Here is a 16,138-nt window from a genome sequence, read left to right as displayed (position 1 = left end):
GTTTACATAACAAGCCAAGAGGCTACTGTTAGCGCCACTGCCTCTGGTTGAAGGTGTATCCAGTTTATCATTCAAAGTGATTAAAACCTCTTTAGTGCGAGGAGTATGCTCCACTCCGCTTAGACTACTTAAAAAAATCTTCAAAAAGTAATATTATACACCTTTTTTGGATCGTTATTCGAACGTATTCTTTTTCTTCTTATAAAATTTTGCGCTTTGAATTCAGCAATTAATAAAAAATAGATATGTTTCATCTCTTTCTTTAGATCCATGAGTCCACTACACCATAAGTCAAAGACTTTTGTTCAGACAAAACAAGACACATCCTTAAGGTCATCAAGTAATTTATTTACAGATAATCGGCAAAAACCAAGCTATTATCTAACAACCATGAATCGTAATTAACAGGTAGCCATCGATTAATTAATTATACAACTCTTAAAATGTAAATAAAGTTAACTCAGTGTTTGACCTCATCTATTATGTAGCTACGACCCACTTTTTAAGAACGTACAGAGGTTTGATTGTCTTTAAGAATATTCTTCGTCACAGAAAAAGATAGTTATACCAATTTTGTACAAAATAAAAAAGGTCCATTAAAAACATAAAACCCTAAAAGTCAAAGTTAAAAATATTTTGACTAAACAGACAGCCGAGTGGTTGATTTCACCAAGCCAAACACACTGCGCGAAGTGTCGTGGGCTCGATCCCAAATTCAAATACAAGCTACAATCCCAGGGGAAAAACCAAATTTTGTATTATCAACGAATGTTGTCCTGAGTCTTTGTGTCTTTATACGTGTGACTTGAATGTTTGTGAAAAAAAGAGATTTTCTTATAGGATACATTATTTATTATTTCTTAACATCTCTTGTTACTTATCCGGGAAAACGTTAGCTTCGTCTGTTCTTCATTCAAGTAACATACCATAACATCAAAATTCTGCACAGTTTGTACTTAATCTAGACATAAGTAAAAACTCTTTATTGATAACTCATGAAGCCATGACACATCGTGCGAAACTCTATGCCATAATAAGAGTAGTTCTTATTTCAAAGTTCTGTGGGAAGCGAGTAGAACCTTTGTAGAGCCCGCTTATTGACAAGCAACAACGGTTTAAATAGGTTTTCTGCTTTTGATTCACGAGTAACTTTGTTGTCGGAAAACACTCTGCAGTTGTAAAGTCTTATCAACCTTAAGAGTGTGCCTTTTTTAGCCTTCCTACCAGAAATAAAAACGGTTTATTTCTGGTAGGAATTATGGTACAATTATGGTAATTTTGAGCTTTGGTCGAAATCGTTCTTAAATTGTTACCGCCTAACATTCTTACAGTTCGGTTCGGCGGTCGCACAATTTGCGAGCGATGTGCATAACCTGAATATTAAAAATCAAATTTATCACTCTGCTTACTGGTGATGGGCTAGGTATGAGGTTCTTCTTCACGAGGTAAAGAGTCTTTCATGTCCAATGACTTTATTCTAAGTAGTTGCGAATTCTCACAGCAACAGACATACGATTGCGACAAAAATCGCCCTGTAACCATCGATTTTTAGAGACGTTACCTCATGCACATAACGCCTAACACTATACACATACTTAGTAATAGAAATACGACTAACAATACATAGAACAATAAGGTTCTATTTAGTGCTAAAGTAATTAAGGAAATAACAATGGTTACTATTTAAACGAAGTCGTTGGTCAAACGGATATAACTTGAACAAAAAGTATTTTATGTTCTTATAAGTAAAGAACGACCTGTTCTCCAATATGATGTAATGGTAACTTGCAATATTTATAATTAGAATAACAGGAACATTGTTTAATTATATTTGCTAAATAGACTTTAATAGGTAAAGTAACCACTGAAACAGGAGGCAGAAGATTTACCATACTTTTTTATTTGACTCTACATGGTTGCAAGCCGTCGTGAGTGAACACAGTTTCAGTTTTTCGTTAATTTAGCTCCTTAAGGTTTAATAAACTTCGATTATATTATTTTAAGAATTATTAGAGAAAGTTTTTAGAGGGATTTAATCAGTACCCTTCATATTCAAATCTTGTTTATAAATAGTATAACAGTAAGTTTTAAAATGTTACTTTTTAAGCAAACTGTAAGTGGTATTATATGCCGTTCTTTGTAAATAAAATAAATATTATGTTAATAAATACAGCACTATCACGACATTGATATTACAAACATTATTAATCCTACATCTATTAATACAATGAAAACAGTGACATATTTTAGAAACTAGATATTACCTCCACATTCTCCTAGTCCTATCTCTAAATTCCGTGTATCAGAGTCACCCTTACACCATTAATGACTCAAGGTGCGTGCAGACTTCCCGCTGAACTATCGCCGTCCTGAATGTAGCTACACCTCACCTAAAACTAACACCTAGTGTAGCAAACGATATAAAGTGTTCGCGACGTTAAAAGAAAAGTATTTGATATGATTATGTAGAGGGCACACAAAACAAGAAAAACTTATTTTTGTATGAACATTGTCATTCATCATTTACTAAAATGATGCTGCCTTTTATGAAAATTAAGTTTCCAATATCGGAAACAAATAATAGTATTGTAGAAATCACCTATATTCCTCAAAATGAAATCTAAAGCCTTAGTTAGTGGGCGATGATTAATGCTAGTTTTTTTTTTCTATATGGGAAGAGACCATTGCTAACAGTATGACATCTAACAGCCACTATTATTACACATTTTTAAGGCTCTCAGGACATGCTAAAGACGTCTGAAGGCTCCCCACCTCGCAAGAAGGAAGAGGGATGCCGTTTCACGCCGTGTTATACGCTGTCACGCTTTAACAACGACAGTAACTAATATTTTACCTTAAGACATGTTGAAAATCCTCAGAGCATAAACATTAATTAAGTACATAAGACTGGTTTATCGTTTCCTCTACCTCATTAATCTTCACATCGGAACTACTTTTCTCGGATCAGTCCCTAAACCCGTTCCGTTGAAACAGTGACCTTAAACTCCACACAAGGTAACCTCGACTGGTCGGCATTGTCGTCAATGACTTACGATGCGATCTGACATGAAGGAGCAACAAAGATTTACTAGCATAAAAGCTGGTTCAATCAATAGGTACTTAAGCGCTTTTTTTGCTAAACAATTGTGCAAAATTCTGTAAATTAATTAGGTTTCCTAATAATGTTGTTGACGGGAAGCCAAGAAGTAATTCTCTTGAGATATACAAGAATTAGATTTTTCTAGCGTTAAAATTTATTATCCAAATTGGGTGTATATATTGGGTGCTCTACATAACACAAACTACCTTCAATCGCCATGGCAGTTGCTGGTCAGTACAAGGACCGCAATGTCTTAGAACACCAACAAGGACCAGAATATGACATTACCTCAAACGCATACGGACGATTGGACTTAGGTAGGTATATTTCAAGTCAGAAAAGCGATTTAATCTGAAATATCCAAACCCTTTAAAACCTGTTGCCTCCATACTCGTCAATGACTATCGGCAGACTTCAAGACGCTAGTACCGGCGCTTGCATCGTGTGTGTAAAGGTCACGACGAAATTTAATTAACAATGACATTCAGTTGTTTTTTGCTCATTAATTAACAACTCCTGTCAAGGAGGCGGGTCGATTGATCGGTTTATTTTTAGACATGTGAATTTTTTGTTGTTTTTGCTTTGCTGTTTTATGCTCTTTAGTTGGGTATTTGCTAAGAGTGGTCGTTTTTGTATTATTTTGCTATATTTATATTTAGAGGTTTATGGTTGAACATAATAACTATACATAAATACAGTTTTATACTGCCATGCTTAACAAGCATTTCATTATCTTTCCTAACTACAAAATAAATTATGATGACAGATATAAGCAACAATACTCATTGCTATAAATTATTTCGCAGGCGCACATAAGTGTCTGGTTACAAATAAGTAAAAAATATATCAAGAAATAGTCATTATGCATTAAAAAAAAATCTCTATTTCTTTATTAATTTTTACTTTATTTTCACTAAACTTATTTCAGCCAGATGCATAAAAAGAATAAATATAACAGATGGCAAGTTTTAGCATCAAATGTCAAACGAGTATTGATTGTGTTTTTCGCGTTCCAGACTTTTAACACTGTTTTTAGCCATCGTACTTTTCTAACTAAAGCAATTTCATATTCCGCTTTTCCTCTCACATAGACAACCTCAAGAGACAAATGATCAACATATGTGGTATTGTGGTGTTATTTTTCATGTTTGAAATGAAGTTTATCAATATTGGTAATCGGTATCAAATATTTATCATTTTATCTAAAGATGACTGAAATTCATTAATATTTTAGTAAAATAGTTCACTCTTACATAGTGTAAATAAAGCTAGTGAAATAAATTTGAAAGAGTACGGAAGAGAGATGTTGGGTTGCAATCAAAATATTTGTTTATTAATTTCCTGTATTGTTTTTCTAACGTCTGTTCACTATTTATCTGCTTATTCATGTGAATTTAACGTGAGAATGAAACAGGCCCTGAAAAATGAAGGGTTCCACAGGTAAGTGTAACATTAGCCTATAAAGTGTATTGTTATACATTAACACAGTTCTCTTGTTCTCTCTTCTCTTTATTTCGCAAACAACAAACTCAACAATTCTTCTAGACTTTTATAATTTTTGTCTTCTATAAAACAAAAAGAAATTTGTAATTTATTTTACAGAGGATCCTATGATGAAAAATGAGAGAGTGTTTTGTCAAACTGTACCCTGTACTGTGATTTATTTTACAATTCATTGATATTTTCTTTCATTCAAACTTTCAGAAATTTGACCTATGGAATAATATTTAACGGAGAAGATGACCAGTGCTGGTTGTTCAAGGACTGCATCCTTGGGTTGGAACAGGTATTGCCAAGTGGAGTGTACGCTAACCCTGATGAACTCAGCACTTTGAGGCGAAACAATAAGGTGAGTTACTTTATTACAAAATGTAATTGTAAAGTAATTTGAAAGCTAAAAGAATATTTACTGTTCTTGTTCTAATATACTATATTTTAAATGGAAAAGTGTTGTTATATATATAATTAAGGTACGAACCTTGCAGAAAGCTGAAAAGTCATTCAAGCCTAAGTAACATTCTGAATATGAAAGACATTCCCTTTTCTTATTTCATTCATAGAAGCCAATTATTGACTTTACTTTCCAAAATTTCTGCTACTACATTAAAAGAATTTTTTTCATATATTGACTTGCCTTTTTCAGATAAATGCCATACCAAAGCACCAAGTTAACATAGAGCTGCCGGCTGAGAAGTCCCCGCCAACTGTAACATATGTTATTGAGAAGATACAAGACTGCAAGGTGTACATGTGGCTGCCTGTGCATGCTCGCTACCATATAGCTTTGTATGGTGGAGGGTAAGATACTGTTATAATCATTTATTTATTTGTGAAAATTATGAATACATATTACTGAATCCTTGTGTATCACAAAAGTAATTTTAGATTAAAGTCTAACTTTTGAATCAAATTGTACATGAAAGTTTAAAGAAATAAATTTAAATTGAAAAGACTACAACTTTGTAACTCTCTAATGTAGTCATACTAGTCATATATTTAGACCTTAACTGTAATAATTCTAAGGAACTTATTATCTAGTTTTTGAGCACATGGTTCGTCACAATTATCATTAATCTGGCTTTGAGATCTATGTTACAATGAGCATGTTTTTAAGTAAATTTTATTTTAATACCTCAAACATCAAACAATTAGTAAACTTTGAAGTTTGCCTTCTTTTATATTAAAATTCTATATTTATTTTCCAGCATGACCAGAAACAAGATCGACCCTCCAAAGCTATACCTCCGCTGTCCAGACCAGCGGCTGGAGATGTGCAACAAGGCCGCAAAACCTGTGAACTTCCTCTGCAACGGCAGCTCCAAGGAAAAGTGCAGCTGGAAGGAGATTCCTTACTCTGTGGTAAGATCGCTTTAAAACTTGCTGTTTAATATTTTGAAAGTGACTGAAAGAGGACCACTTGAAATTAAGACTTTTAATTTTGATTTCTATAGAATATTCAATAGTATTTAATCATAACTACTCAAAAGCTAAGTGTAACAACAGCTAAACCTGTTTCTGGTATAATAATTACTAGAGATGCGCCGAATAGTGGTTTCACCGAATAACCGAATGCCGAATACTATTCGGTTTAAAGTTTACCGAACCGAATATTCGGCCCAACTATTCGGTTCAAAATTTTATTGCCTCGCCTCGTAAACAGGTTTCAACATGTCCTTACTTGCCGCCCGCAAGATTAAACATTTAAAAAAATGTTATTTTTTAAGTTTTAACTGTTTAGTTTCAGAAATACCTAACTGTTACTAGCTTTTCGCCCACGGCTTCGCCCGCGTCGAGGTCGGTTATATCGCGTTTCCAAGAGAACTCTTCAAAAGTCCGGGATAAAAACTATCCTATGCTCTTTCTCAAGGTCAACTCTATCTCTGTACCAAATTTCATTAAAATCAGTTCAGTGGTTTAGTTGTGAAAGCGTAACAGACAGACAGAATTACTTTCGCATTTATAATATTATAGTAGGGAATTAGGGATTATTATCTTGTTCTATGGTTTAAATATTTTGTTTGGCGGTCTAAAAGTATAATTTATAATGAAAGACTGATTAAAGCGTTTTTAAAATTAAAATAAATATTGACTAGAAAGTTGTAAGTAAACTGTTGTTGTTTAAGAAATCAACATGTTGATTTTTGGTTACACTGACACTGAGTTAAAGCTTTTTTGAATTCAACAATTTTTTCATAGTATTCCGTAGACTTATAACAGAATAAGTTATATCTTTGAGTTCTACATCGGGTAATGTGGCGGAAAAAAGGAACCGAATATATTCGGCACCAAACCGAATGATTCGGCCGAATAACGAATAGTGAAAAAAATGCCGAATACGCCGAATACCGAATAGTTATTCGGCGCATCTCTAATAATTACATTGAATAATTACTGGAACAACAGATATAATTTGACGACCTCCGTGGTCGAGTGGCGTACGCACCGGTTTCAAGGTGTCGCTAGCTCTGAGGTCCCGGGTTCGATCCCCGGTCGAGTCAATGTAAAAATTCACATTTCTACATTGTCTCGGGTCTGGGTGTTTGTGGTACCTTCGTTGTATCTGAATTCCATAACACAAGTGCTTTAGCAACTTACTTTGGGTCCAGAACAATGTATGTGATGTTGTCCGCATTTATTTATTAATTATTATTTATTTATTATTTATATAATCCACATTAACTTCGTTAAAATTGTAAAAAAATAAAGGCTTATTATTATCAAGTTTTTCTAAAAAGAGGTGTACATTCAAGTAAACATTGCTAGCCGTCCTTTACCAAGAAGGTTCTTAATTCATCCAAACCTTTCTTAAATCCTATTTTTTTTGTCACCAGATGTCAGACAGCATAGTATGGAAGATCCCGGTGGGCGACATGGACCACTACTCGAAGATATCGGTCGGCACCGCCCTGGTCATCGCCATTGGCTCCCTCTATCTGATCAAAGCGATACACGAACATAAACTAATAACCTCATTCAACCCCTTTAACAATCCGTTATCATAATTATTTATTTAGACATTCTAGAGAACGAATTGTGGCTTAGAGTTAGTGTGTATAGAGCTGTATTGACCGTTTGTAAAGCAGGCAGATACCAGTATAATTGTGCCCTTATAGTCAGTACTGAATAAAGCCAGAGCGGGCCTGTAGCAAATTCGTAAATTCGGCTAACGGATTCTTTGGTTTGCTTTGGATTCTCTAATTTTCCCGTTACTTTTGCTGTGCCACCAACTTGTATGCGTGTGTAGTGCAGTGTAAGTTAGTACAAACAATAGCTTGTGCCGGCAGACCTCGGTTTTAAAAATGTGGTAAGATTTTTGTTACGGTGAGACAGGCGTTGGAGTGCGGGACCCTCCTACTCGCGGGACCCGTAGCGTTTATTTTGTTACATACGTGGTGTATGCGGAATTGCCGATAGTAGGACTTTCGCTGTCGTGGGAGCAAGACGGAGTACTATATCTTGCGTCTCGCGTCCACATTATAAAAGACCTGGTTTTAAAGCTTATAGTACAGGCTCTACAGACTTAATTCTTTGACTTGAGACTTAACCTATTTGGCACTAAGTGTGTATATTCATGTATGTAGTACAATTGAATATGAGAATAAAAGCGCCTTTATTACAAGGCTGTAAGATGTATTTTCCGCAAATTTTATATTGATATGCACACTGCAATTCTTTTTGTTTTACTGCAGTTATATTTTTGTTAAATTATTTGTATGTACTGTTTTTAATAAATTAATGTTTAACATAAAAACATTCCAGGTTTTGAAATAAAGAGTTTTCTCGATTCACAGATTTCAGGCAACTGAAAGAAAACATTCTGGGTAAAATTGTACACATATTCCTTGAGAGTCTTTAAGACAAAACACGTGTACCAGATTATATTGGTTTCTTAAAAATGTATAAAAGAGGTTGTATATTTTTGTATTTTCCTGTTTGTTTTCAATCTACCGCCCTCCGGCGGTAAAATCAACTAACACCATCCTTATTTTAATGTAATAAGGTCGATTTTGGTATTTGACAAACTGTCGATGGTATTTGCTTATTAAAATTTGTATTATGATCTAGTCATGTATAAATATATCTTTTTCATGAGGCTAACAGAAAAACAATGTTATAAATAAGTATTCAAAAGGAAAGATGTAAAATGATTACTTGGTATATATTTGGTTTGAATTGCAATTATAATAAATACAATTCCATTATGTAGGTGGTTTGATCATCGTCACTTAAAACGGCTGCGTTTAATTCACAAAAAATTGTGTCGACTTACAATAAGTCTACAATAATTTTCAACTGTCTACTAAAATCTCCGACTATATACTCACACAGGTACCGTTGTAATACTAAATTTGTACGCACTATTTTAATAGAGATGTGGACTGAATGACTCGAAAATAAATTATGTAGTGATAGCAAAGAAATATAGTTTTTATTACCTCACCTGTATGAGCGAAAAGTGAAAGAGAAGTCACCAACTCCTTGCCTAAAAGAGTGAAATATTTTCTTCCCATTGCTTTTCAAATTATCTTTACCGTATGCCTCTATGCGCATTCTAGCCTAGAACAATAATGCATAAACAGAAATGTAAATCTGCGGCAATATAAACTTCCACCTTCACAACTTTACGTTACTGGACAAATTTTAAACAGACATGTTTTACAGTCTAACATAATTCATCTTTAACACAAAACAATAAATTGAAGCTGCTCAGTTTTTTCGGTAACTACGATGTCACGGCTAGACACGACAAACTTATGAAACCCCTCTTTTTGCGTCGGGGTTAAAGAGGTTAAAATCTTCTAATATATAAAATTCCCGTGTCACGATGTTAGTTACCGTACTCCTCCGAAACGGCTTAACCGATTTTTACCAAATTTTATATGCGTATTTAGTAGGTCTGAGAATCGACTAACATCTATTTTTCATACCCCTAAGTGATAAGGGTTGCTCACACAAAAAAAAAAATTTGGTTTTTTGAACGAAATGGTTTGTTGTTATTTTTTTATAATGTGGCATTAAAAATACATACAACTAGAAAAAAAAATATTCGGCAAATCTCGGCAAAACAACGTTTGCCGGGTCTCTAGTATAATAATATATATTTGCCGTCTATTAAGACAGTACGAGTTCAGGTTTCACATAAAACCTAATAGCTGACGGCACAGGCAGCCGCTTTTTGTACGTTTCTACCCTCAAAAACGGCTGTTTCCAGCTATTTTAGTTGCTTCGCGAACCCTTGTTCGAAGTCTGAAGTGTTCTTGAGGTACTTCGTGTTTTTATTTACGTAGTTGCTGTCACTTTTTGCAAAACATTCCTCATTTAGAAGACTATCGTTTAATTATATCTTTGTGACTCTGAATTTTCCGTTGTAGCGATGCGAGTTTTCCCATCGTGTGAACGGGATTCAAACTTTAACGTCAATCGAAAATAAATATGCCAACGTTATTCTGTTGGTACTTAATTAGAAGGTAAGTATTTAGTATTTGGTTTAATAATAAATTTACCTACTAAGCACAGATTTTTTTTAGAAATCCTGATTTGAAATTATATTATTATTCAGCTACTAAATTTGATACACGCAGTTAATCTTAGATACCTAGTTAAATATAGTTCTAGAAAATATGGTTATGCTTATAATAAACCAACTAAGGCGTTTACGTCGATAGATAAGTCTTACAATCTTTCTAACCGAGACACCAGTGAATAATATTTTCAGTTTCCGTCTTATGGAAGGCTCCATCTACCTCCGTCGCGTGTAACTCGCGAGGCAGGTCGCGCGGCTGCCGGCGGCCGACAGCGCGCCGCGGTCAGATGGCACCACTCGCAGCCCGTATTGATCCCGGGGCCGTGAACCTTCCTGGAACCGGGATGTATTCGTTACACGCCTCATCTGAGCCTTGTTGATGACAGCCTGACATAATACCGCCCCTTTCATGTCGCCGCTGAGTTTCATACTGCTTCCTGCTCTACCAGATATATATACTATCATTAATATAGGGAATGTCTCTGGAGTGTGTACAGTGGACAAGACGCTGCGCTATAGTGCTAGGATGTCAGGTTAATGCTAGTGACACGGTCAGGAGATGTTGTGTGTAGTGGCGGGGTGCAGGTGCGTGGGGTGCGTGGTGCGGGTGCAGGCCGGGGGCGTGCCGGCGTGCGTACTCCGCGCGCCGCAGATATGGATTTAAGATTAACGAGGCCACGTAAACGCGGCGTCGCGGCGGGGGCCGGGGCGCGCGCCGTGTTTACATGCGGGTGCAGGCGGCGGGTGCAGCGGGCGGGCGATCGATCGCTGGGCGGGGCGGGCGCGGGGCGCGGGCGGCGGGCGGCGGGGGGCGGGGCTCGCGCGCGCCGGCCGCCAGTCCGCCTCGGGGCCGCGTCCGCGCGGTCGTCGCCTGATCCCGCGGTGCGGCGCGCCGGAGTGTCTCCGCGGGCGCCCGGCGGCGGCGGCGAGCCTCGCGCCGCCCGCCCCCGCGCTGATGCCGCTGCCGGCCGCAGCCGCAGCGCCCCTCACGCCCCCCGCGCCCCTGCCGCCGGCCGGCGCCGCGCGCGCAGCCTGCTCTGCCGCGACCTAGCCGAGCGAGCCCCGCCGCCCGCGCACCCCGCGCCTCGCTTGCGTCCCGTGTTCCTGTGGGCGCGCCAGCGCGACGGCACCGTGCAAGAGGTCCGCTGTGAAGATTACGATCCGCGTAACCGAATTCGTATCGCGCGTACCCCGACCGGTTGGCGAGTTATCCCGCGTACGGAAATCTTTGACTCTATCCTAGTGAAGGGCGCGCCGGCGCGCGACCCCCCTGAGCCCAGCGCTCCCCAGGACCGGCGCCGGCGCCGACGTTCCAGAAGGCCGCGGAGGCGGCGCGCGGACGCGTCAGCGCCCGCGCCCGCCTGGCTAGCGCCCGACCTGGAGTCGCACATTCCCTCTCACACCATCGCGGTGCCGCGAGCACCGCCCGCGCCGCCCGAGCCTACTCCGCTCGAGAATCTGCTCGCGGTGGCGGAGCTGGAGTTCAACCAGCAGCGCGGTGAAGAAGCGCTCGAGCTGGAACTACAGACGGGCGCGGCGCAGTACCCCTTCCTGCCTGAAGCGGAGGAGGTGGCGCGTGACGTCATGTCGTTCGAGCTCGGTGAGCCCAAACCTCCAGACGAGATGTTCTTCGAGCAGCGCAAGACGCACGGCCCGGAGCGCGCTGCCGAGGAAGACGCTTTCCAGAGTGATATGGGCGTGCATAAAGACCTGTTTGAGACAATTAGCGAAGCACACTATCTACCGGAGCTCGGTGGGCCTCATGACGAGGCGCTGCTGGAGTCTTTGGTAGAGAAAGGCTGCGAAGATAATCAAATACTCGGACAAGCCCTCGATAAGCTTGCGCATCTTGTGCACGGCTCCGGTGACTACGCCGAGGAGGAGGACGACATGTTGCTCGGCGGAGCACCCGTCGCTGACATTATTGACAGGCTCGAGCAGTCACTGGAGTCGCCGAGTCGCAGCAGCATGACAGCAGCGCAGGGCCTCCTGCATCTGCACCACATAGGAGACCACCTACCGCCATCAGACCACCAGCAGACCGTCGAACAAGCGTTTATGCCAGATGAAGTATTTGCACCAACCGGTGACTCGGCCGAGTGTGCTCTAGACACGTTGACGGCGGCAACAGATATGCAGGAATCTAGTGAAGTTAACCATTTAGAGTATGATCCTAATGCTGAGAAGAGGCTACAGAGTGATGTCGGAACCACCGACGTTATGTATACGGAACAAGTACCTGATATACCTGCACCCATAGAGGAGCAACATTCGCAATCGTTGCCAGACCAAAGCGAAGTAGGTTTACCTAGTGAACTATCAAACCCAATAAATGACGACTCGGCCGAAAATGCCAACGAGGATATCACACCAAAGTTGGAAACTGATGATGAAGAAAATAACTATGAAAATGCAATAAAAGAAGAAGAAACAGATTTTCTAAAAGAGTTAGATGATTCTACAAACACGGTGGAATTAGTGCCCACCGATTTGAGAGTGAATAACGAAAAAAAGTCAACAAACCGCGTCGTTGCGAGTGCGGCTGAAACAACGAACGCCATGGAAGATAATTTGTCGGAAAAGAGTGATGATCAACCGAAAGATCTGAGTGTACATCGAAGGTTGCCCACCCCGCATGCGTCGCCGCGGCGGGTGGACATACCGCGGGCGCCCTCCAGAGAGTCGGATGCGATGCAGTCGCCGCAGCCGAGCGGCATCCCCGCCGTGCCCTCCTCTCCGGAAATATTCACTATGCCACAAAGTAAGACTGCAAACAAACACTCAATGTTCTTGGAAACACTACTATCGTCGCCTTCCCCAAAAATGTACACGTCAGAAGTGACCATTACAAAACAGCAATGTGAACCATTAAACTTGGGAAAACATCGAAAATCTGCCAGTCCAACTGTCACCAGTTGTTCGGATGAGATGAGAAAATTAAATAAAGAGTTTGGTGAGCCGCAGGAGAAACGCATACGACGAGAATCGACCGAAGACTTGGTCAAAATAAGTAAAGTATTCAACAGGTGTGATCGGGATGAGCAAATTACTGATAGCAAAACGAAAAAGCAAGACAAGCAACCGATGAAAATTAGTGATGAAACAAATCCGCTCAAACAACTGCATCTATTAAAGAAGAGGGCGAATTTCAACATGCCCGATCCATTACTAGTCCCGAAAGACAAACTAAATACTATCTTGGCAAATCCTGGTGTAGAAATCCCCTCACTATTAATACAGAGGCCTGAGTTGAGGTTGCCCGAGGCATTTGCTTACCCCAACATACTGCAAGACCCCGATATACTCGTCATATCATTATCTCAATTAGAAAATATATTAATGAACGAATCGAAGAGGCCGGAGTCACCGAAAAAGGAGGTAAAGCCTCCTACGCCGAAGAGTACCACGTCAAGTACATCAAGTACGAGTGCTGAGCACACGACCACCACACAGCCGGACCAGACCAACACCAGCAGTCAGCCCAAACCAATACCTTCAATGGACGCGCTGGCCGGCGACATCGACACGGCGACTTCGGCCGCATTCAACCAAATGCTCTGGCTACCTTATATTAGCCAATTAGAGGCGATGGCGGCATGCTCGCAAAATATAGAGTTCCTAAAAGCTGTCAACGCGCCCGGATATTCCGGACCGAACTACCCAGACTTGGCACAGATGTTCAACCCGAACTCCCGTTTTATGGGACCAACGGGTTTTCCAATGGTGCCACCTATGGATTATGAAAACCGCATGCAGTTTGCAATGTGGCAAGAAGCTATGAATCAAGCGAACCAACAAGCTCAAAGAGCCAAATCTGCCGAGACGCAAGCAAAGGAATCGCAGTCGAAATCATCCGACGTCCAGAATCCATACGTTCACTCGACTAAGAATCATCATCATCAGAGTAAACAGCACGCGTCGAGTAACATGTCGTCACGGACAAGCCCTATGACTCACAACTACACCGCCAGTCAGCGCGCGGCCATCCAACATCATCACAACTCGCTGCTGCAGGGCATGTACCCGGGGATGAACCCTAACATCAGGCCGAACGTGCCTCTGCCGGGCCTACAAATCCCATACTTCAACTCTAACATGATGGGTAGTCAGAGGTCGCCGTGGAATAGTCAGCAAAAGAGCCCGACTTCGCCGTACTATCCGAATAACAACTATCTGCAGTCGGTGAAGCACCCGGAGGCGCAGCTGCACCAGCGCAGCAGCTCGACCGGGTCGCAGGACTCGCCGCGGCCGCGGATCACAGTGAAGTCGTTACAAAACCTGCTGGAGCCGACGGCGGCGTCGGCGTCGTCCTCGCGGCGCGCGTCCACCTCGGCGCTGGGCCGGCGCCGCGAGGAGCCCGAGGTGGGCAGCACCACGCCGCTGGGCGAGGCGCCGCTGATGCCGCCGCACCCGCACGACCCGGCCTCCTTCCACCTCTGGCACCCGCTCTTCGGCAAGTGAGTACCTCTCATATATATTCCTTCGCCTTCCGTTATAGCTAATATTTGCGCGTCCCTAATAGAAAATCATGAGCATACATATTTACATAACTTATTCCTCGTTTTCTTGATTTTGTAATTACTATGTGCTTATACGGCAAAGACGGTCGTCCGATACGTTGTAGTTTCTAAGAAAATAATAATTCATACATAAATTACCTAACTGTGCACATACAATGTTCCGTTGAACATTTATTACTGTTACAAGTATAGAACTGTTTATATTCGTGTAAAATAAGCAATTATAATTCGTCATTGTTGACAAAACATTCTTTTACGTATCTTGACTGAAAGAATAGCTCTCGTTATCAAGTCGCAGCGCGCACATGTGTAAGCTGCCGCGCGTAAAGAGAATGTTCGCAGTACGTAACACTCTGCATCACACGTCACTAGCTAATATAAAACAATAATACTTCGGCAATAACGTATTGTTTATTTATATTGTTCCGTTTATTGGGTCAGGCCGGCGAGCGAAGCTAATTTTGCCAAATCGATCGACTACCGAAATAGCGGACGAAGTTGAAGGGTTAACGTTAAAACGGTCGGATTGTGGGTCAGTTAGTCTTCGTGTCAACGTATAATGGGAACGGAGACACTCGAACGGGAGACTACGGTCGACATTAATTGTCAAGGGGCTTGGGGAGAACAATTTTGGAGAAATTACAATGGGTCTTTACTTGTAAGGAAAGGGATGCCTCGTAATCGGAATAAAATAGTATTTTAGGTCCTAACGAGTTTAGTTCGTTGTCTTAATGAGTGTGATAAGAACGAATAAGTGATTACGTGAATATTTACAGCAGCAATTTTCAAATAAAAAGTACCATTCTCTTACTTCCAAGATAAGACTTATCTTGTTTGGTCCTGGCTAATTGGACAGTTAAAATCTATGTTTAATTAGCTTCCTGATAATTTTTCTGTAAGATCTTTTCTAATAAAAGACACACTTATATTTATTCGAAAGCTTCCAATAAGAAATGTATCCTTATTTCGCTTGTATATTCATACAAAACGCAGTCGTAGATTCACATTTACACTGAACAAATTACGATCGATCGTCACAGTTGTATAGCAAGGAGATAGACGCATAAATTCTAATTAAATAGAATCTCTCGATGACTGGCCATCCGCTAATAAAACTAGTGACTACACTACACAATTAATTAGCAGATACGTACAAATTACCGATGGACGTACAAGACAAATGACTTTTTGATATCGTAAAGAGAGAAATCATTTCTTCTATCTACTATACAGGTTATGTCTATCGTATATTCTTGTGTAATATAAAATACTTAAGTAGTATTTTCTTGGAAAAATTCTCATAGATTTTTAACTGAAAACACAAGAGTATGACTCAGTAACTTGTGACTAAGCACTGATAACCTTAACTATAAAAGTACAAAACAACTGAAAATCTTTCTTATCTAAGCTCTATTATAGTTAAACTAACAAACAGTTTCAGATCAAGATAGTTATTTTAAAAAATACTTGTTGGTCCTTAGGTACGAAGTAATA

The 16,138-nt window shown here is 40.3% G+C and overlaps 3 protein-coding genes across 3 annotated transcripts in view; all 3 read left to right on the top strand.

The window, feature by feature from the left end:
- Positions 1–4,164: 4,164 nt before the first annotated feature.
- Positions 4,165–9,017, top strand: LOC113498832 (phosphatidylinositol-glycan biosynthesis class X protein-like). Its single transcript, XM_026878975.1, has 5 exons — positions 4,165–4,540; positions 4,805–4,949; positions 5,244–5,398; positions 5,806–5,959; positions 7,432–9,017. The coding sequence occupies exons 1-5, from the start codon at positions 4,404–4,406 to the stop codon at positions 7,600–7,602; spliced, it is 762 nt and encodes a 253-aa protein (XP_026734776.1). The 5' UTR covers positions 4,165–4,403; the 3' UTR covers positions 7,603–9,017.
- A 1,761-nt stretch (positions 9,018–10,778) lies between these two features.
- On the top strand, positions 10,779–11,704 carry LOC113498814 (dapper homolog 3-like). The gene is made up of 2 exons (XM_026878955.1): positions 10,779–11,638; positions 11,686–11,704. The coding sequence occupies exons 1-2, from the start codon at positions 10,779–10,781 to the stop codon at positions 11,702–11,704; spliced, it is 879 nt and encodes a 292-aa protein (XP_026734756.1).
- The window catches only part of LOC113499061, a 91,718-nt gene continuing 86,751 nt past the window's right edge, over positions 11,172–16,138 (top strand). The window contains exon 1 of the mRNA XM_026879395.1: positions 11,172–14,581. Coding sequence (XP_026735196.1) covers positions 11,709–14,581 — 2,873 coding nt within the window. The 5' untranslated portion in view covers positions 11,172–11,708. The remainder of the gene's footprint in view (positions 14,582–16,138) is intronic.

Source organism: Trichoplusia ni, chromosome 11 (genome assembly GCF_003590095.1).
Source record: "Trichoplusia ni isolate ovarian cell line Hi5 chromosome 11, tn1, whole genome shotgun sequence".
Lineage (NCBI taxonomy): Eukaryota > Metazoa > Arthropoda > Insecta > Lepidoptera > Noctuidae > Trichoplusia > Trichoplusia ni.
Note: the sequence above shows the minus strand (reverse complement) of the source record. Positions and strands in the feature narration are given on the sequence as shown.

Coding starts and splice junctions, on each gene's coding strand:
- LOC113498814 (XM_026878955.1), top strand. CDS start 10,779: ATGGATTTAAGATTAACGAGGCCACGTAAACGCGGCGTCGCGGCGGGG.
- LOC113498832 (XM_026878975.1), top strand. CDS start 4,404: ATGTTGGGTTGCAATCAAAATATTTGTTTATTAATTTCCTGTATTGTT. Junction 4,541..4,804: donor AAAAATGAAGGGTTCCACAG/GTAAGTGTAACA, acceptor TCAAACTTTCAG/AAATTTGACCTATGGAATAA. Junction 5,960..7,431: donor AGGAGATTCCTTACTCTGTG/GTAAGATCGCTT, acceptor TTTTGTCACCAG/ATGTCAGACAGCATAGTATG.